Source organism: Dromaius novaehollandiae, chromosome 2 (assembly GCF_036370855.1).
Source record: "Dromaius novaehollandiae isolate bDroNov1 chromosome 2, bDroNov1.hap1, whole genome shotgun sequence".
Classification (NCBI taxonomy): domain Eukaryota; kingdom Metazoa; phylum Chordata; class Aves; order Casuariiformes; family Dromaiidae; genus Dromaius; species Dromaius novaehollandiae.
The window spans coordinates 30,098,113-30,115,117 of NC_088099.1; the positions used below are offsets into that span (position 1 = coordinate 30,098,113).

Genomic DNA, 17,005 nt, shown 5'->3' on the forward strand with positions numbered 1-17,005 from the left:
CATACAAGATCTGGAGAAGGGAGCTGGACCTAGTCTCCCATTTCTGATTAAAGAATGCTGATCACACACCACTAAGAGTAGGGGAAAGAGTATCTGTGCCAGCTTCTTACTTTGGAACTTGTTCCACTTCCCCTAAGTTACATAAATACCTATGGTCACAGATGAAGCACGCATAAATGTGAACATAATGCTTTCATACTGTGGTTTGGCTGCTGAGATGGGAGCTGGAAGAGTTTGGCATAAATTCTTCTGCTAGTGAATGTTAAAGGAACCTCAGGGGTAGTCCTTGAGGCTGTGAATTCTACTAGGAATCAAAGCAGCAAAACGTTAAGCACTGATGTTAAGTCCCACTTATGAATCAAGCCCTAGCCCCCTTTAAGGGTCTGATAAAAGAAGTTAGCTTGTCTTCCCATTTGCTCTGAGGTTGGTTTGGAAACTGTGGGCTGTCAGAGGATTAGGGTTAGGTGATTATAAGAGGACAAATAACTCCCTTCAATTTGTTTTCCTTAATTCTTTTAAGGTATAGACAGCTTAGCAAGACCAAACTTTGCATTTTACTTTATGTATGAAAAGGTAAGCTTGAGAAGGAATCACCATGTTTCTGGTGAAGTGGTAATTGCTTTCCATTAGCAAAAGTCATAGTGACAGGTTTTTGTTTGGTTTGTGGTTTTTTACCACATAGCATCAGTAAAGCTGTGTGCTTAGCGATGTTATGTCTTAAGACATTGCAGCTAGATTATTGGAATGAGATGTATTTAAATATTTTTTCCCATGAGATTTAAAAAAAAAAAAAAAGGATAAATTGTAGTGAAATGCTGATAAAAGAATGTCTTTCAGCATTAATGACACAAAATTGGAATGATTTCCAGAGATGATAGAGATGGAAATATGTGTTTGACCGTATTAGAATAGAGAAGCATTTCCAGCAAAGGCAAAGGGAGATTGGTTAATCCTCTGTAAAAACTCAGATCAATGACAATAGTTCTTCAGTGCTTAAAGTGCTTAAGAAATGTGCAGCTAACCCTCTTTCACTGCCGTACGCTGAGTAGCTTTCTGCCCTTCTGTCATAACATCAGCTTCCTCAGAACACAGATGAGCCAACATTCTGAAAAAGGTTAGTTAGTGAACTTTGTTCTTAAAATGCTATGAACCAGGTTTGAGTTGTCCATACTCCTTTAAGACTGTAAAGCTACTCCAATTTGTGCTTGCTAGAATGTATGTAAATATGAGTATTATCACCATATAAATAGAGAACTAATGAGATTATCATGCTAGACAGATCTACAGTGTAATTTCTTCCTCATTATTATTAGTATTACAAAGGTATCTGCTTCACTGATTTCTTTCCAGAACAGCTGCAGGAAATAAAGTATTTGCCTTGCTTTCTGTTTGGGGTTAGTACACTGAGAGCTCCTTCTCACCTCTTGAAGTGAATTGCAGGGATGGCCTTTTGTAGCACACTGCTTTCAGAATTTTCAAGTACGCAATTTAGAAGATTGTCCTTATTGCTTCAAATGGAGCAAATCAGGAAGATGTTTGTCTTGGGGTGTGGGGGAGAACTGTTCATGTTTTGTTTAATAAAAATAAAAAAAAAAAGGAAGAAGGAAAAAAAGAACCCCAAACCTGAAATTTACTTATAACTAGCAATGGAAATGGAAGGAGATCAAAAGGCTTGCTGTAGATAAGTGTGTTCAATGAGAAAAGTCTGTTTTGAATTACGTACAGTGAGAAATCAGAGCTCTTAATATATTGATATCAGTATCACTAATTCTTCATTTATTTGCATTAATTATAGCACACAGCAAGTAACGATAGACTTAATCAAAGCCAAAGGTTGTTTGACACTTCATAGTGGACCAGGGTCTATATGAAAATAGTTTCATTTTTCTGAAACTTTGAGTCACAGTATAACGCAGAGCACTACCATGAGCCTGTAAACAAAGTATTGAAAGCAATAAAAGAGGCTGAAGGAAGAATCTCAAATTTGTCAGATTTTCTAATGAAATATTTGGAATTCTTCTGAACAGATGGAACGGGTTAGTTACTGTGTGGAAACTATGGGGTTCTTTTGGGGACTGTGAATACTCGGTTAGAAAGCATACTTTTTCTTCCTGATTTTTTTTTTCTACTTTTCCTTCATTTGACTAGGAAAACTGAGACTGCGTTTTATGTTTTCACCATTTTTGTATCTATTACTTTTGAGACAGTGGCTATCAAGGAGTAACTAGTCTGCTGAATACAAAATTTACCCTGGCATTTTTTTCCTCTGCTGTTATCTCCTCCACCCCAGCACCCTACACTGCAACTCTTCCTTTTCCTTCCCTTGCTTCTCCACCTTGCTCCCTGCATTGTGCTAGTGTATTTCCTTTATATCTCACAAACCATGATGTTTTGTTTCTTCTGCCAGCCCTAGTGATATGTTGGAGGATTTCACTACTTGCCTCTGCAGATTGACAGTAGGCAGCATCTTCAGCAGGATTTTTTGAATGTTGCATTATCAGCAAGTTTAGCAGATGGAAAAGGGGATCTAGCGAGCATGTCGTGTCAGCTTTGGATGCACCGGGAGAATAGGGTAGTACCTGCCTTTTCTGAAAGCTTTTTTTAATGAAAGATCTTCCCTGGAATTTGAATTCAGTCAAAGATACTGAACTGTGTTCAACATTTGTTGGGTTTTAACTTGAGAGCATTTGTTTTTAAACTATAAAGCTCTGCAGCTGCACTGTGCTCTTAAATGAACTTCTAAGTCTTTCGATAGTGTTACCACCTGAGTTTAGGTTTCTCGTGACCAAAAAAAAGGAATTTCCCATAAGACAGACATGAGCAGAACTAATATCCTATGATGTCCTCTATTACGCAGTTACATTACATTCTGATAATGTAGAAGATAATCCCACATTGATCAGCCCTGCTATATGCTGACTGCAGAAACATTATGCAAAATTTAATCAGTAAGAGACAAAACAATTAACTTCAGTTTGTCAATATTGCTGCCCCTTTTGCAAAATACCATGTCAAGTAGACCTTGTATTCATCTGAAAGTTCGAGGTATAGAGATATAAATGAATATGACACAATGGCTTAACAAACATTCCTGTTCCTGGTGTGCAACTGGGAGAACAAAAAGCTGTAGAAACTGGAAAAGCTGGATGTGTCAGTGTTTGAGATATATATAATATATTTTTTTTCCTTCGGTTTCTGATGTCATTGTCTGGCATTTCTCACCACACTTTCCAGCTTTTTTCAGAAAGAGATCCTACAACAAAAGGAGCCAGCAGTGGCTCTTCAGCTACTGCTACAGTGCACTGCTGCAGCAGCACATTATCATTCTGATGATTGCAGGGGCACATCAGCCACTGCCTCTTTTTCCCAAGGTGTCACAGAAATTGTCTTTTTACAAGGCTGAATGTCCTGGTCCTGTGGCTAGGAGTTCGGACGGGATTTGCTGCCTTTTTTCAGATCAGGGATATTATAATTGGACTGTCAACCCCCTGCATAAGTTGTGGAGAAGCCACCTTCACGGTTTCGTTTTTCTCCTTTTGTGCCCTACAATTAGGCACGCAGTACTTCTTGTTTTTTTGTTATTGATGGAGGGATTGAAGAGTGAGGGAGATTATATTCTGTGTATGCCAGGAGTTTATTTGTGTCATTTTTTGGGTTCTTTGGATTTCTTTCTTTTTTTTCTCCTCTTTATTTTATTGCCAGTTCCAAAGTTATCAGTAGTGTATTATAATGTAGATTAAAACCTGTAGCTCCTCTTATGGGTATATGGATGTGTTCAAGAGTGGTGTTAGGCACTGTCTGCCATTTCAAAATCAAACTTGCAGCAGATGCAGAGAAATTGATAAAATATGAAATGGTCTTTCAGATGGTTCCAAATGAAGAATGGAGTTAAATTAAGAAATGAATTGTGCACTTTGAGATACTGTTTAGTGACTTATCATGCTGTCCACTTCTGTCACTTGGACTACTCTGCACAGAAGACTCCTTGTCACTTAAATACACATTTGAAAATCTGAATCTGATATTGTAGCCATGTTCTTTAGCCCATTTGAATTTCTATTCCAGTGTTATCTTATATATATTTTTTCCTCACTCATTTTTAACTTCACTGACAAATCCAGAACTATTCCTGTCTCCCAGACTCCTTGTATGGCCATCCTCATCTCTGCTCTTGTAACTTACTTTTTGCCAGCCCTTCTCTCTACTTCATGGCATTAGAATATACTTCAGGATTTCATTCTTCAGCCACTGGCCAGTCCTGTGCCTCTCTTCCTCCCTTGTACCTTTAAACCCCTGTTTTCTGCTTTCTAGCTCTTTTTCTTCGCTGAAACGTGCCACTGTACTCACTCGTTTTTGTTGGTTTTCTACTGCTCATCTCTGCCTGGACAGACATCTGGGAGTTGGAGCCTACAAATCGCTGAATAAAAGTAATTCCATTAACAAACCGTGATCAGGGTACACTACAGTACCCTTTCTAAGACTTATTTTGAAATGTTAAAAATTGCCAGAATGTTGAAAGAAAACAATTGGGGTTGTACTAATAATCTCATTGTTGTGTTTCCACTGACCCAGTCAGATAATCTATGCTAAATCTTCAGAGGAGATTTCTTTTCTGGTAAGAGTAAACATTTATTTTTGGGGTGGAATCTTCCCTACCTGCAACTTATTTGGGTATGTAGATGTAAAGATCTTTGTCAGATGAAAGAAATGATGGACTGAACCATTTGTGGCCATGTAGGCAGCTCCTCAGAGCCTGTTCTTCCAACTTAGACAGAAGCAGTGGAAGTAGGTTCCCCTTCTCCCTCTTTCCCAGCCATTTTATGTCTTCAGGCAACTGTTTCTGTGATACCCACTCCCATGGCTTCTTGAGATCTGAGCCAGAATTCTTCTTCAACCTACAACTCTTTAGTGACGTTATGAAGTAAATCTGGGTTTCATTGCAGTCAGTGCTAAAACCTGGCTGAGTTCATTGGATCCAGGTTCATCCAGGGTTCTTAAGCAATGACATAAGCTTTGAACAGTTTTCTGCACACTCGGTTCTGTTTTACTAAATCGTTGGTACAGACAGGGGAAAAATGCTTTGGCTTGTGAAGTTGAAAAGGTTTGAAAATGCATATTAGCAATCTAAGCCTTTATTGTGTTTCTAATAGGGCCTCCTGAAGAAGTGTTACTCTGCCAAGGCAGCATACCTGTTCCAGCAGGACAAGTTCTACGATGTCAACTATGACACAGGTGACAAGTCGATTCAGTGCAGCAGACGCCCAGATGCATTCAAATTCTGGCTGATGTGGAAGGCACTGGGAACCACAGGCCTCGAGGAAAGAGTAAACAGGGCACTGGCCTTAGCTAGGTACCTCTTTGAAATTTTGAATGTCTATTCTGTTTAATTGACTATCTGAAACATCAACAGCAGTGACATTTCTTATTTTGGGACAGACAGATTTGTTTCATTTTTTTCCTTTTGTTTCTACAGTATAAAAGAAGGACCTAATTAGCAAAAGCAATAATAGTGTTATCAAATCTGCTGTAATCTTTAATAGTAATTATTATTTGTAGCAATAGGCATAGATGTTAGTATAAGAAGAAGACTGAATTAGGCTGTCAATCTTTATTATGTTTAACATTTATGTTATCTGAAACAGAAACAGGATAGTGGTGACCAGTGCTCCCTATCCTAATTCATAACTGTGTGTTCTAGCATTAATGTAGAAGCAGCTCTATGTGCCAGATTCTGAGCTGCTTCTAGCAAGAAGTGAATTTGCCATTCTTCTGTCCACTTCATTCCTCATGACTGAGGAAACACAGAAGGTCAGTGTTTTGGGGAAATTCCTGTGAGGCCAGTCTGGCTACCCTGATGGCCTCCTATCTACTCTGTTAATATTAGCATGTAGTAGAAGTGCATGAAGGGATAGGGAGATTGTTTTGAGGCACCATTGCTTTTTATTTTTTTCCTCAAATTTGTTTAAATTCTTAATGCTTACAGTATCATAAGTTGTGGGCTGAAGCACTTTTCTGGTCTTTTTCTTCCATTCTTCCCTTTTTCAGTTCTACTGTTTTTGGTCTTGCAGCACTGAGTTTCACAAGTGAATTCTGCTAAATTCTTGTTAGAGGGTGTTTCTAAAGTGATGGTGATGTGATGGATGATCTTCTGGGAAGAAACTTCCTTGGATAAGTTGTTTTGTCTTCTGACAGAAGAAATAATATTGAAATAAGATAATGGGCCATTAAAAATAATTCACTTAAGGTATCTTGTTTATGCAGCATTTACTCAATGTGCCATAATAAATCTTGACGTATGCCTGGCGTAGCTACACACTACTGAAATTCAAGTTATTAATATTTAAAAATGGTCACCCATATCCTATTGCCATTTTATTTTTGATATGAGATACCAACCTGAAAAGAGTAACCAAATGTTTACTCTGGTGAAAACTAAGGGGATAGTCTCACTTAACAGAGTCAGTTAAAGAGAAGGTTCAGATATCCATGACCTAAAACCAACATGGGTTAGAAAGGAATAAAGAAAAAGAAACAAGACCAGAAAAGCCCAAATGAGTTGTAGCTTGTTCTCTCTTATTTCTTCAAGGCCACTCGTTATTCGGCTGGTTAAGTGTTCCTAAAAGTCTTCTGGGTAAATTGCACCTTCTTTTCGTTCCAGAATGGTTTGGTGTCTATACAGAGAATGCAATTCATTTTGCTATCGGTAGGAGAACTCAGCCATATCAAGATCACTTGTCAATGTCCTTTGAGAGTATGGTGGTTAATGATCTTCTGGGACTGATATCTTCTTTGAATGTTAGGATTAGCTGGTAGCACTTCTAAGAAATGTGTTGTCTTTTTTTTTCTTTAGGAAGAAAATTAATTCTCAGTTATTATCTGATAAAGTATATGCTTTACAGTAGCTGCATTGCTATCTTGAGTTTGCATGGGCACAAGCACTTTGTACCTGGGACATCAGGTTCACTGGGCACTATGCCAGGTTTCTTAACTACTCAACAGCTATGCAGCTTTTCTCCAGAGCTGTTACAGTAGGTTTTACTTTGCAAAGATAATATTTCAGTGTTCCTGAACAAACTTGGATTGTTTCTGGGACTAGTCCACTGACTTTACAACTTGCTCTCAAGAATTTTTTCTATGGTTGGGCAGAGTTGCAAAGGTCTTAAGGTAATTGCAGTCATGTATCTCTTTTGCATCAAACATTGCTTATTGGCTATTCCATTAATTTATTCTTGTTTTAGAGGTGATGAATCATGTTTTCAATAGATTAGGTTAGATTAGATAGCTCAGGAATATGGTGATCCTATCTGTCTGGAAAGGCTTATTTTTAAACTACCTTCAGTAGACCATTCTGCTGATCACTTTGGAAAGATGTGTGTGTGTGTGTGTGTATGTGTGTGTGTGTGTATGTGTATATATACACACATTTTTCCTTGATGCAAAGCAGTTGCTTTATGAAGCAGACTAAAAAGAAAATAAAGCAAACTGCTTTTAGAGTATAGCTGTACCTAACTCTGCGTATTATGCTTCAGCATCTTTGCAGTTTTTCTGCCCTATTCATCTTATGATGCCCACTCTTAACAGAGACATCTGTCTACATTCACTACAGATCTCCACCCCTCATTTTCTGCAAGCCTTAATTATTGCAAATACTACTACTTCTCTCCTCTAGTCCTTACCCAGCCCATTCTGACATTCCATGAATGTGACATAATAAAATTCCACTGTCAACTATGGAAAGATGCACAAAGAAAATTGCTCCACTGCTATCAAATGATCCTGGCAAGATAAATCATGGGTGGTGGATTTTTCTACTGGCTGCCTTTTTAGGTCATTGGCAGTGTAGTTAAGAAAAAGATTAACAGTGTTGTGAGCTTGACCGACATTAGCTATCCTATGTCAGATGGTGTTTTTTTTCTTAAAAAAAAAAAAAAAATACCTGGGGTTAGAAGGTAAGATATTAATCATTCTAAAATAGTTCAATCCCTATTTAAGACCATGGGGAAAAAAAAAAAAAAAAGAGATGATTGTACTTAGGTCCCTAACAAGAGTTTCTTTTTTATGATGTATTTAAAAAAAATTGAGGCACACTGTCTGATGAATAGCCTTCTGGTTGTGCTGGGTATCGTTTTTTGTGATGCAAACAAGTACCTTCTTATCGGCAGGACAGAAGCACTGAGCCTGTGTTACCTGAGACAATTCACCTATTAAAAACAGCATCCCTCCTGCTTGCCTGCCTCCCCCTACCCCCAAGATACCTAGCATCTCTCTCTATATCTATCTATCTATAAATATATATATATGTATATAGCTTATGTCTTATATCTAGCTTGTCTATACTTACCTTTCAGTCTGCCTCTCTTTCAACCTAAACATCAGTATGGGCATTAGTGGCCAGGCAATAAATGCACACAGTAGGAGCAAGTCTAAATGATCTTGGCAGAAAAGAACCAGAACCTTGACTTGTTACAGTGAGCATCTGGAAAGATTTTAGCAGTGCACAGTTTGGTGCAACTTGTACAGCTGCACGTTGTTGGAACTGGCACTCCAGCACAGCAGTCTTTTTTTACAGGGATGTATGCTAAGAGGTAATGAGTCACATGCACAATACTTGTTAATGATGAACAATGTGACAACTCCCCATGCTCTGTTTTGAAAAATGTATACCATCGAGGGTATTATTTACCATCTCCCTAGACAACCCATTTTCGCAGCATGTCTGCTGAAATACCAGGCTTTGCTGATACAACTGTGCTAGTGGTTTCCCTGGGGGGAAGTTTTCAGGCATGTGGATAGGACTGAGGGGGGTTATTTTGATAGTACTTTTCTTTCTCTAGTACTGAAAAGAAGAATTCATTGTGTAATGACCAGTAAAGCAGCTGCAGGCAGCAAAATACCAAATTAATGCAATAAAAGAACGTATTTGTTCACAGTCAGTAGTTTAACCAACTCTCTTATTAGTGTTGGACAGAAATCTTCATGGTACTATCTTGTGTGGAAGAGTAAAATTCTGATGAGAAATGGAAATGCAGTGTGAATTTGAGATAACTTCTTAGGAGTTTTCCTTAGGAAGGCTTTGGGAGGGAGAATTAAGGACAGAAATCCTAACTCTGTCAAAATGTCCTCTTTGCTCATAATTCCTGAGCTACATATGCCAGTGGCAAAGTTGAAGTCACGTTTTAAAAAATTTCCATAACTTGAAGCTGTTTGGATCCAAAGTTTTGGTTCAGATCCATCCATGCATTAAAGGCTTTCATGTTTTTCATATTGGCAGGAGAAAGAGGGAAGAAATACTTATTTTAGAGCATTGTTAGCATAGTGATTATTGTATATCAGCAGTGAGTCACTGGATGGAAATGTGCACTGTTGTGTAAAATGTGGAACAAGGACTGGAACTGGAAAAAAGATAGGCTGGAAGTACATGAACAAGTTTGAAGACAAACTAGGGCCAAACTAGGGGAAGCTGGTGGCAATGGGGGAAGCGCAAAACATGTAAGAGTGGCCATGAAATAAGACAGCAGTCAGCACAACATCTACACTTGAAGAAAAGAGATTGAGGAATTAATTTGTAGAGAGCAACATTGATGGAAAACTGTGTCAGGGAAGTCACAGCCTGCTGCAAATAGGGTCAATTTGTACCACGTGGCTCCATTGAAAATCTGTGCCTGAGGACAGAATTTGGCCTCTCCTTAGTGCTCCTTGGCTGGCTGTAGCCTTTGTTTGTTTTCAGAAGCTGATAGCTACTGCAATTTCACAGCAGGTAGAAATGAGGTTTAACTCTGTGGCACTTTTTTTTTTAAAGTCTGTATAAGCATTCAAAAACGGCTTTTGTTGTTGCTAGTATGTATTGTGTTGTTCTGTGTTGTAAAAGTCTGCATTTTTAATTACAGATATCTTGTAGAGGAAATTAAGAAAAGAGAGGGATTTCAGCTTCTATTGGAGGTAAGTGAAAGTGGAACTTAAGTGGAATTAAGTTTGTCAATGGCCAAATTTGTGTGTGGAGTTTCTTTCTTGTTTTTTGTTTTGTTTTTGAGAAATGTCGATTTATATTTGAAGTGTCTAATTTAATAAGCTTTTTACATTGCAGAGGCACAGATGTGCTTGATTATACAACTTGCTCTGTATTCCATCCATATCATCAGTCTACCCATTTCCTCAGCTTCAGGGCCTGTGTTGCCTCAGGATGTGTAGGTGAAGAGCTTTTCTGCAAAAATCGATAGTATGGTTAACAAAAAGCCTGTGCTTGCTAGACCTGTGGAAAAGACTGTATGCTGGATGAAAAAATAGTGAGAATATCATCATTAAAATCCATGCTTCTTTTTTTTTCCTCTTAATTCTGTTTCTGTTTCCATCTTCCTAAAAACTACAAAAAAGTTGGATTTTTCATCTATATTTGCTAAATCTGTCGGCTTATTTCCTGATGACGGTCTTGTTCAGAGGAGAGTGAGTAAAACAGGCAGGACTATAGCTTTCCATTGCTTCCCCTATCCCTAGCTCTTTGGTTAGCAAGACCAGTATGTGGGGACATTGAAAAGACCTGTCCTTTTAGAAAAGGCTTCAGCACTGTTGGAAATGTGTATGTGTGAAAGACAGCTGGGTGTGTAGTGCTGGGAGGGGAAGAGAGCACACAGAGGAAGGGAGAGAGAAAGTGTGACACATGGACAGCTACACAGCACAAATACAGATGAAGATTTGATTTATACTTGCTGATGCAGTGAGCTTTCCAGGTTAGGCTGGAAGACATGCAAAAATAAAATATTCTCTTTAACTTTGAAAACTGCTTATTTGAAAATACATACTGGGAAACTTGACATGGAGTGAAGAATGCAACACGTTGCTGCAGGAAGGTTAGAGTTATCCCTTCTCCATTAATGTAGAGCTTAGCAGAGAGTTCAGGTCTATGGCAGATATGAAAGATGCTGGAGAGAGCTGAGGTTGCTGTTTAGTTTCTTCAGGAACAGGGCACCTGGATTAGGAATGGGACTGGAGGCAGTGCTATAATATGGGCTATGGGAGACTGTGCAAGGGTTAGAGAGGTTTTCAGGAGTGCAGGAGGACAAGGAGTGGGAATTTAAAGAAAGACTGCTGATAGGCAGCTAGGCCCGTTTCTGCGAGCGCTTTCTGAAAAGAAGATAGACTTTGGACAAGAAGCTCGGGAAGATGATTCTCTGATATATGCAGTGAGGAAGTCCTATAACGAGAACCATTCTATGGCTTGGAAATGCTACTGGTGCAAGAGTCAGCTTGAACTCCTCTGTGATACAATTGCTTACCTGCTTGGATAAGAGCTATGGCAAGAGGACCAGAAATCGTGAAGCGTAGGTAGGGATAGTTAGTTTTTTTCTAGAATGAATAGTGTTTTCAGAGGGGGATAAGGTATCTGATGTGTAAAAGGAAACAGATACTCAAGGAAGCAAAGACAATATGGTAATATTAGCCATCTGCCTAGCCCTGTCATCTGATTTTAAACTGTTTTAAGACAAACCATAACAGTCAGCTAGTGCTTGTACTCATGAAGAAATTTCTGCCTTTTCAGGGTCTGTGTTTGTGTGCACTTGATGCGTGCTCGGTGGGAAAAGAAATGGGACTTTAAGAGCTGAGCCTTATTTCATTCTGTGGCAGCAGGTGGCAGGTCTGCCGTTCTGTTCCTGCTGACAATGATATTCTCCTTGATGATTAAATTGTATTTAATGCATTCTTTGAAGCGAGGCAGGAAATGATATGAGCGGTTCCCAATGCCCTTTCATGAAAGAACATGTCTCAGCTGGTGGGCTCTCATTCAGGAGACTGCCTTAGATTGTAATAGCAGCACAATCGCAGTAGGGCAAAGAGATGGTGTGACCCAGCTATCAGGCTCCCTTTTAACTCCTTCCCCCCCGCCCTCCCTTCAACCAGTACTAATGAGGATGGCGTGTGGGAGGGGAGAGGGGCGTGAGTGTTTATAGTCCATGTTATAATCTAGACCCCAGTTAAATACTGAGTTGCAAGCAATGTAGGTCAAGATTAAGTGAGCAGAGTGTTTTCATGGGTAGTATTGGGTGGGTTTAGAACACAAATCTATTCTTCATGCAGTTGCTATCTGTACTGGTAAAAATAAAACTTACTCCAAATTAGCAGGAAATATCAGCAGGCTGCACAGTGGTCTGCTGGGAACACTTTCCCAAGCATATGTGAAACAGAAACCTCATAAGCACAAAATGCTCCTCCTGCCCCCTCTCCCTTTTTTTTTCCTTAATGCATGATGAACACCTATTCTTGTCAGGAAGCTTGCAGCTAACTCTCGGTTGAGTTTAAAGGCAAAATTTCTCTGGAGGGGAGCAGAGATGTCTCGTCTGGCTTTGCTCAAAAGATCTGCTCAGATACGTGGACAAGGTGTGTCAAAGATATGGCAATGTATCATGCCAAGGAGCTTGAGATCCTTATAAAATATAGGAATGGAAAAGGCCAGCGTTAACTCCAGCACTATGTAGTGTATCGTACGTTATATGATATAAAAGGAGGTCGGCGTTATTCAGTAGAAAAAGGCCTAGGTGTACATGTGTTAAATGGTATCAAAAATTAGGAGTTCATAAGGCGTGTTTTCTGGAAAAAGCATCGTAGGAAATCTCCATTTAAAAAAAAAATAGAAAATGCGCTCTTCCTTTTAAAGTTGCTTCAATTTTAAAATCTATCAGGAAAGTTCTCCATACCTCTCTTGCACTTTCTTTCCTAATCAAAATTTTTAGTGAGCAAAGCAGAGTATGTGTATAGAAGAGAAGAAAAGAAAATGGAACCCCAACAGGTTTTCTTCTTCTGACAGCAGGAAGAGAAGCGGACAATGTGAAAACTATTTCTAGCTTCAAAAAAGGGAAGCAGAACATTCAGTGAGTTGGAAAAGGAGGTTTTGATGGGAAAAGAGCTAAGCTCAAAAGCTTCTTTTATTTATTTATTTATTTATTGGACAAAATATAAACTGGAACATTTTTGACGAGCTGTAATGTGTATTTCTATCCCATTGTTACATTTCATAAGCAATCACTTGTTCTCTTTTTCAGCCAGAGTATGCAAACGTTTGCTTTTGGTACATTCCACCAAGCTTAAGAAAAATGGAGGAAGGACCTGAATTTTGGCAGAAGCTGCACCAGGTGAGTGTCACATGAAAAGTATTATCTGTAGGCCACTGATTTAGCTATGTGCCAGATAAGAATGTGAAATAGTTCCTGGCTTTGCCTGCCATTAACCCATCAGTAGAATGCTGATTTAATGCTTAAATAGATGTTAGTAGTATTTTAAGTTTGTTCTCCATTTAGACAAGGCTAATTAAATTTTTTCTTAACATAAAAGATGCAGGCATTTACAAGTATTCAGCTTACTATCAAAGCTGTTAGCAGATGGCAGAACTGAGAGATGATGAACAGTCTTGTCTGTATCTCTTATCTAGACAGAGTATTCATTACCTATTTCAGACATTTAACATTGTCCTTGGGACTTGTCTTGCATTATCTGTAGATAATGCAAGTGAGGAAATGCTTAAGATACCTTTCTGATGTTAAATAACCCAAACAGGAAAACAGAAATGGGAAAAAATTTAATGGTGAGTCTTTTGGTAAGTCTTTGCCATTCTGGTATAAAATCATGGACTTCTTGAAAAAAAATCAGTTAAATTTTGAAGTAACTAGCAGGGACTCAGTAGTGAAGACTTAATTAAGAAAACAATAGACACTGTAGTATTATGTATTACTGAATAAGCTGTTCTGTGAAGAATTAAATTAAGTTCATTGTTTGCCCCTCTGAGCAGATTCAGTGTTTTGCATTTTTTTTCCTAATAATAGTTACTAAAAACCTAAACTTGAACATGGGTGTGTGTACTATAGACAGAACATGTATTCTTCTAGTAAAGTCTGGCTCTTCTAGCAGCTTTTATTTCACAGGAATTGCTTTTAATTTAATGCTCGATACTGTTGTCTTCTAGGGTGAGGTCTTCCTTAACCCCAGTGTTTGTATTGTTTTGGAACGTGTATTTAACCCTTGCAATAGAAAGCCATGCAAAGTCACAGTGTGGACATGGAGGCTTTTCATATTTTCACAAAGCATGGATGGATTATGATCCTTTCAGATGAGGTTTTGCTTCTCTTGTTGCAGTGGAAGGGCTATGTACAGCTGTATACCTGTTCATGTACCTATGAAGGGGTGAGGCTTTGAAAAGGGTCAGTGGGAAGGTGTAGAAGACATAATGTTGCTACTGCCATCTTTGACTTACGTATGCTAGAGAAATGATTGAGGAGGGAAGGGATAAAGCACAGCAAATTCCTTTGGCACATACATGGTGCGTGAGAGAGATTTTTTTGAGCATAATTTTCTTGTTCTTCGCTGCTTCACACTGCTTCTGGTCAGGGTGGGGAATAAATGCTTAGCTTTAGTTTGTTTGCTGAAATAGATGGGCGCATCCTGGAAATGCAGGTTCCTGGCAAGTTTTCTGGGAGAGGACTTAAAGGGAAAGGAAAGTCTTCAGTTTTTGCCAAACAACTGAGCACCACTCCCCAACCGTCCTTTTCATGTGCAATCTGACCTTTCCCCCCCCCCCATCTTGATTCATGTGCCTCTGACAAAACAGTAAACCAAAACCTACTCCCTCCCTCCCCCCAGAACCCCAAACAAAACTCACAAAACAGAGCAAAACTTCCCTAGGAAAGCAAGACACTGGCACAGATTTCTCTCCTTTGGGGGGACAGAAAAGAAGAAACAATGCATGATGACTGTTAGTTGCATTGCTGTAGGCACTGCTAGGGGGGTTGATGGACAGAGATGATACAGCGATGAGCCTGCTCTGGAACTAGAGCATGATATTTCACCTCTTGGGTACTCTACAGGGACAGATCTGGGGCTGCTTTACTTCTTGGCTGCTGAGGGTACAACGTGTATCACAGAGCAGATGCGATGATAGCTAGATCACCCAAAGTAACGCTGTGTGTTTTTTTTTCCCAGCTAGTGTGGATTTGTTCTGTGACCTAATGTTGCTGATGCAAACAATTTAGTCATTACATTAGTATTACATTAATCATTAGTATTACATTAATCAGATAAAGCATTAATCAAATATATAGCCAGGCAAGAAGGAATGCATCCTTCTCAGCAAGGTGTAAGTGATAGGAGGATGAAGACCTGAGAGGTTGTTGCATCATGCTATTGACAGGCAGGTGGGGATGTATACAGTTGTGTGTCTGCAAGTGCTTCCTGAATATTCCCATTACTTCACTAAAATGAGCATTAAAGTGCTTTAATTTACAATCTGTCTTTCCACACAGTATTTTAACACCACAGTTATTCTGTTTATTCAGAGATCAATCATCCATTTTGTTGGCCTGTGTATCTGACAATAATTAAGGAAAGATATGTCTTAAAAATCCCTTGAGCAAGTCATTGATTTTATTCAACTGCTTGTTCAACAATAATGTTCTGAATAATATGCTGTCTTCTAAGGTTAGTTACATGAGTTTTAGTGCTAGTGAAAGCTGTTAGCCAATAGCCTTAGTCTCGAGTTCTCAGCTTCACGAAGAATTTGCATAGTCCTATATGAAATAACCTTGCAGGTGTTCTGCTGTACTGGATCTTCTCCAGCTTTTGTGGCCCAGTTTATGTGGAAATGTGTGAGGGCTAGCTGGATCGCAGTGTAATACCCTGTTATGATGTTGGTCTTCTAGATGTCCTGTATAAACTGTGGCTTTTAGAGAGTTTTGGTAGGTTTTTCGTTTGTTTTGTTTTTAAATTTTGGGGCCTTGGTTATAGGTATAGGATTTGCCCTCTTCATAGTCTCAAACGTGCAAATTGGAAAGGTGATGGGAAAGTGTGGTCTGGAAGATTTGGGACAGCCTGTGGCTGGGCATTTGAGTCATCACCTGGACACTTTCGAGAATGGCAAGCAACACGGTGGGTGAGAGTAAAGGCCAACTGGGAATTCTGTGCACAACCATGAAGTCTTACAACATTTTCAACTGTTTACTTCAGAATTTAGCTATATAGTGAAACTGGTTTTCTATATAGTACAGCAAGGTATTGCAGGTGGTCAGAGGAAGTCTGTGCCCTGAACATTTTGCACTACTCTGAATGCATAGCAAATGGCATAACCCATAAAGGAAGCTGTGATTTAAGGTGGTTTTTTGAATGACATTCTTCACCAAAAGTGAGCAGGGATTTCTTCTTGTAGGAACCATATAAATACCACACTATGGTAAATGGGGAGCGACTGTAACACTCATCTAGAAATATTTGTAAGTGCTGTTGTTTTTTCACTGCGAAATCGGGGCAGTTGCTTCTAATCTCGAATTGTTGTAATTCATGGGCTGAAGGAACAAGCCTTGGAATTGCTTTGCTAGTACTGTATGTGGCTCCTAGTGGTATCTTTGCTTCTCTTCCTTTTCTGAAATGCCATAAAATTGGCAAAGAATTTACTTTGTTTACTGCTGAGGATAATCAATGTGTCACGGAATTGCAATGAGGAAAGTATAACTGGAAATCGTAGGCCAGATATGGAAGTGTATGTGGGGAATAGACATTTTAAACGCAGCCCGTTCCAATTTTCACATTTTATCAGTAACAACAAATATCCATGCATATTCTTACTCATAACAATCATCTCCTTAGAAATTCAGAGGTGGAGGCTGGCTTTCCCAGGTTGTGCTGGTGTGTTCCCAGCTGATGCAAAATTAGCTGGTTAGCAATAATTTTGTCTCCGAAAAGTCTCCTGAAAGCGCAGGATATGCTAAGGAGCAAGGAAGGGTTTGGAGGGATGCATCTGGAACTATTGGCATCCTGTTGTTAGCCCAGCTGGCCATGCCTTGTTTGTTCTGGGTCGGCTTGTAGTCTGCTCTAACTCACTGTGGTCTAGAAGACTAAGAAGCAAACATGGAAGTTTTCTTGGAAAGCTGCCTCCAACAGCCCTTTTCTGCTGAGCCTAATGGAGCCAGGATTTGGCAAAAGATCTGGCACAAAACTGCAGGTAGATTATTGCATAGTGAATGGTGGTACAGTG

At 39.2% G+C, this 17,005-nt stretch overlaps 1 protein-coding gene across 2 annotated transcripts in view; it reads left to right on the forward strand.

Moving 5' to 3' along the window:
- The window catches only part of GADL1 (glutamate decarboxylase like 1), an 86,871-nt gene that overhangs the window by 36,893 nt on the left and 32,973 nt on the right, over positions 1–17,005 (forward strand). For both annotated transcript variants that reach the window (XM_026098821.2, XM_064506138.1), the window contains exons 12-14: positions 5,151–5,350; positions 9,888–9,939; positions 13,032–13,121. In XM_026098821.2, coding sequence (XP_025954606.1) covers positions 5,151–5,350; positions 9,888–9,939; positions 13,032–13,121 — 342 coding nt within the window. The remainder of the gene's footprint in view (positions 1–5,150; positions 5,351–9,887; positions 9,940–13,031; positions 13,122–17,005) is intronic.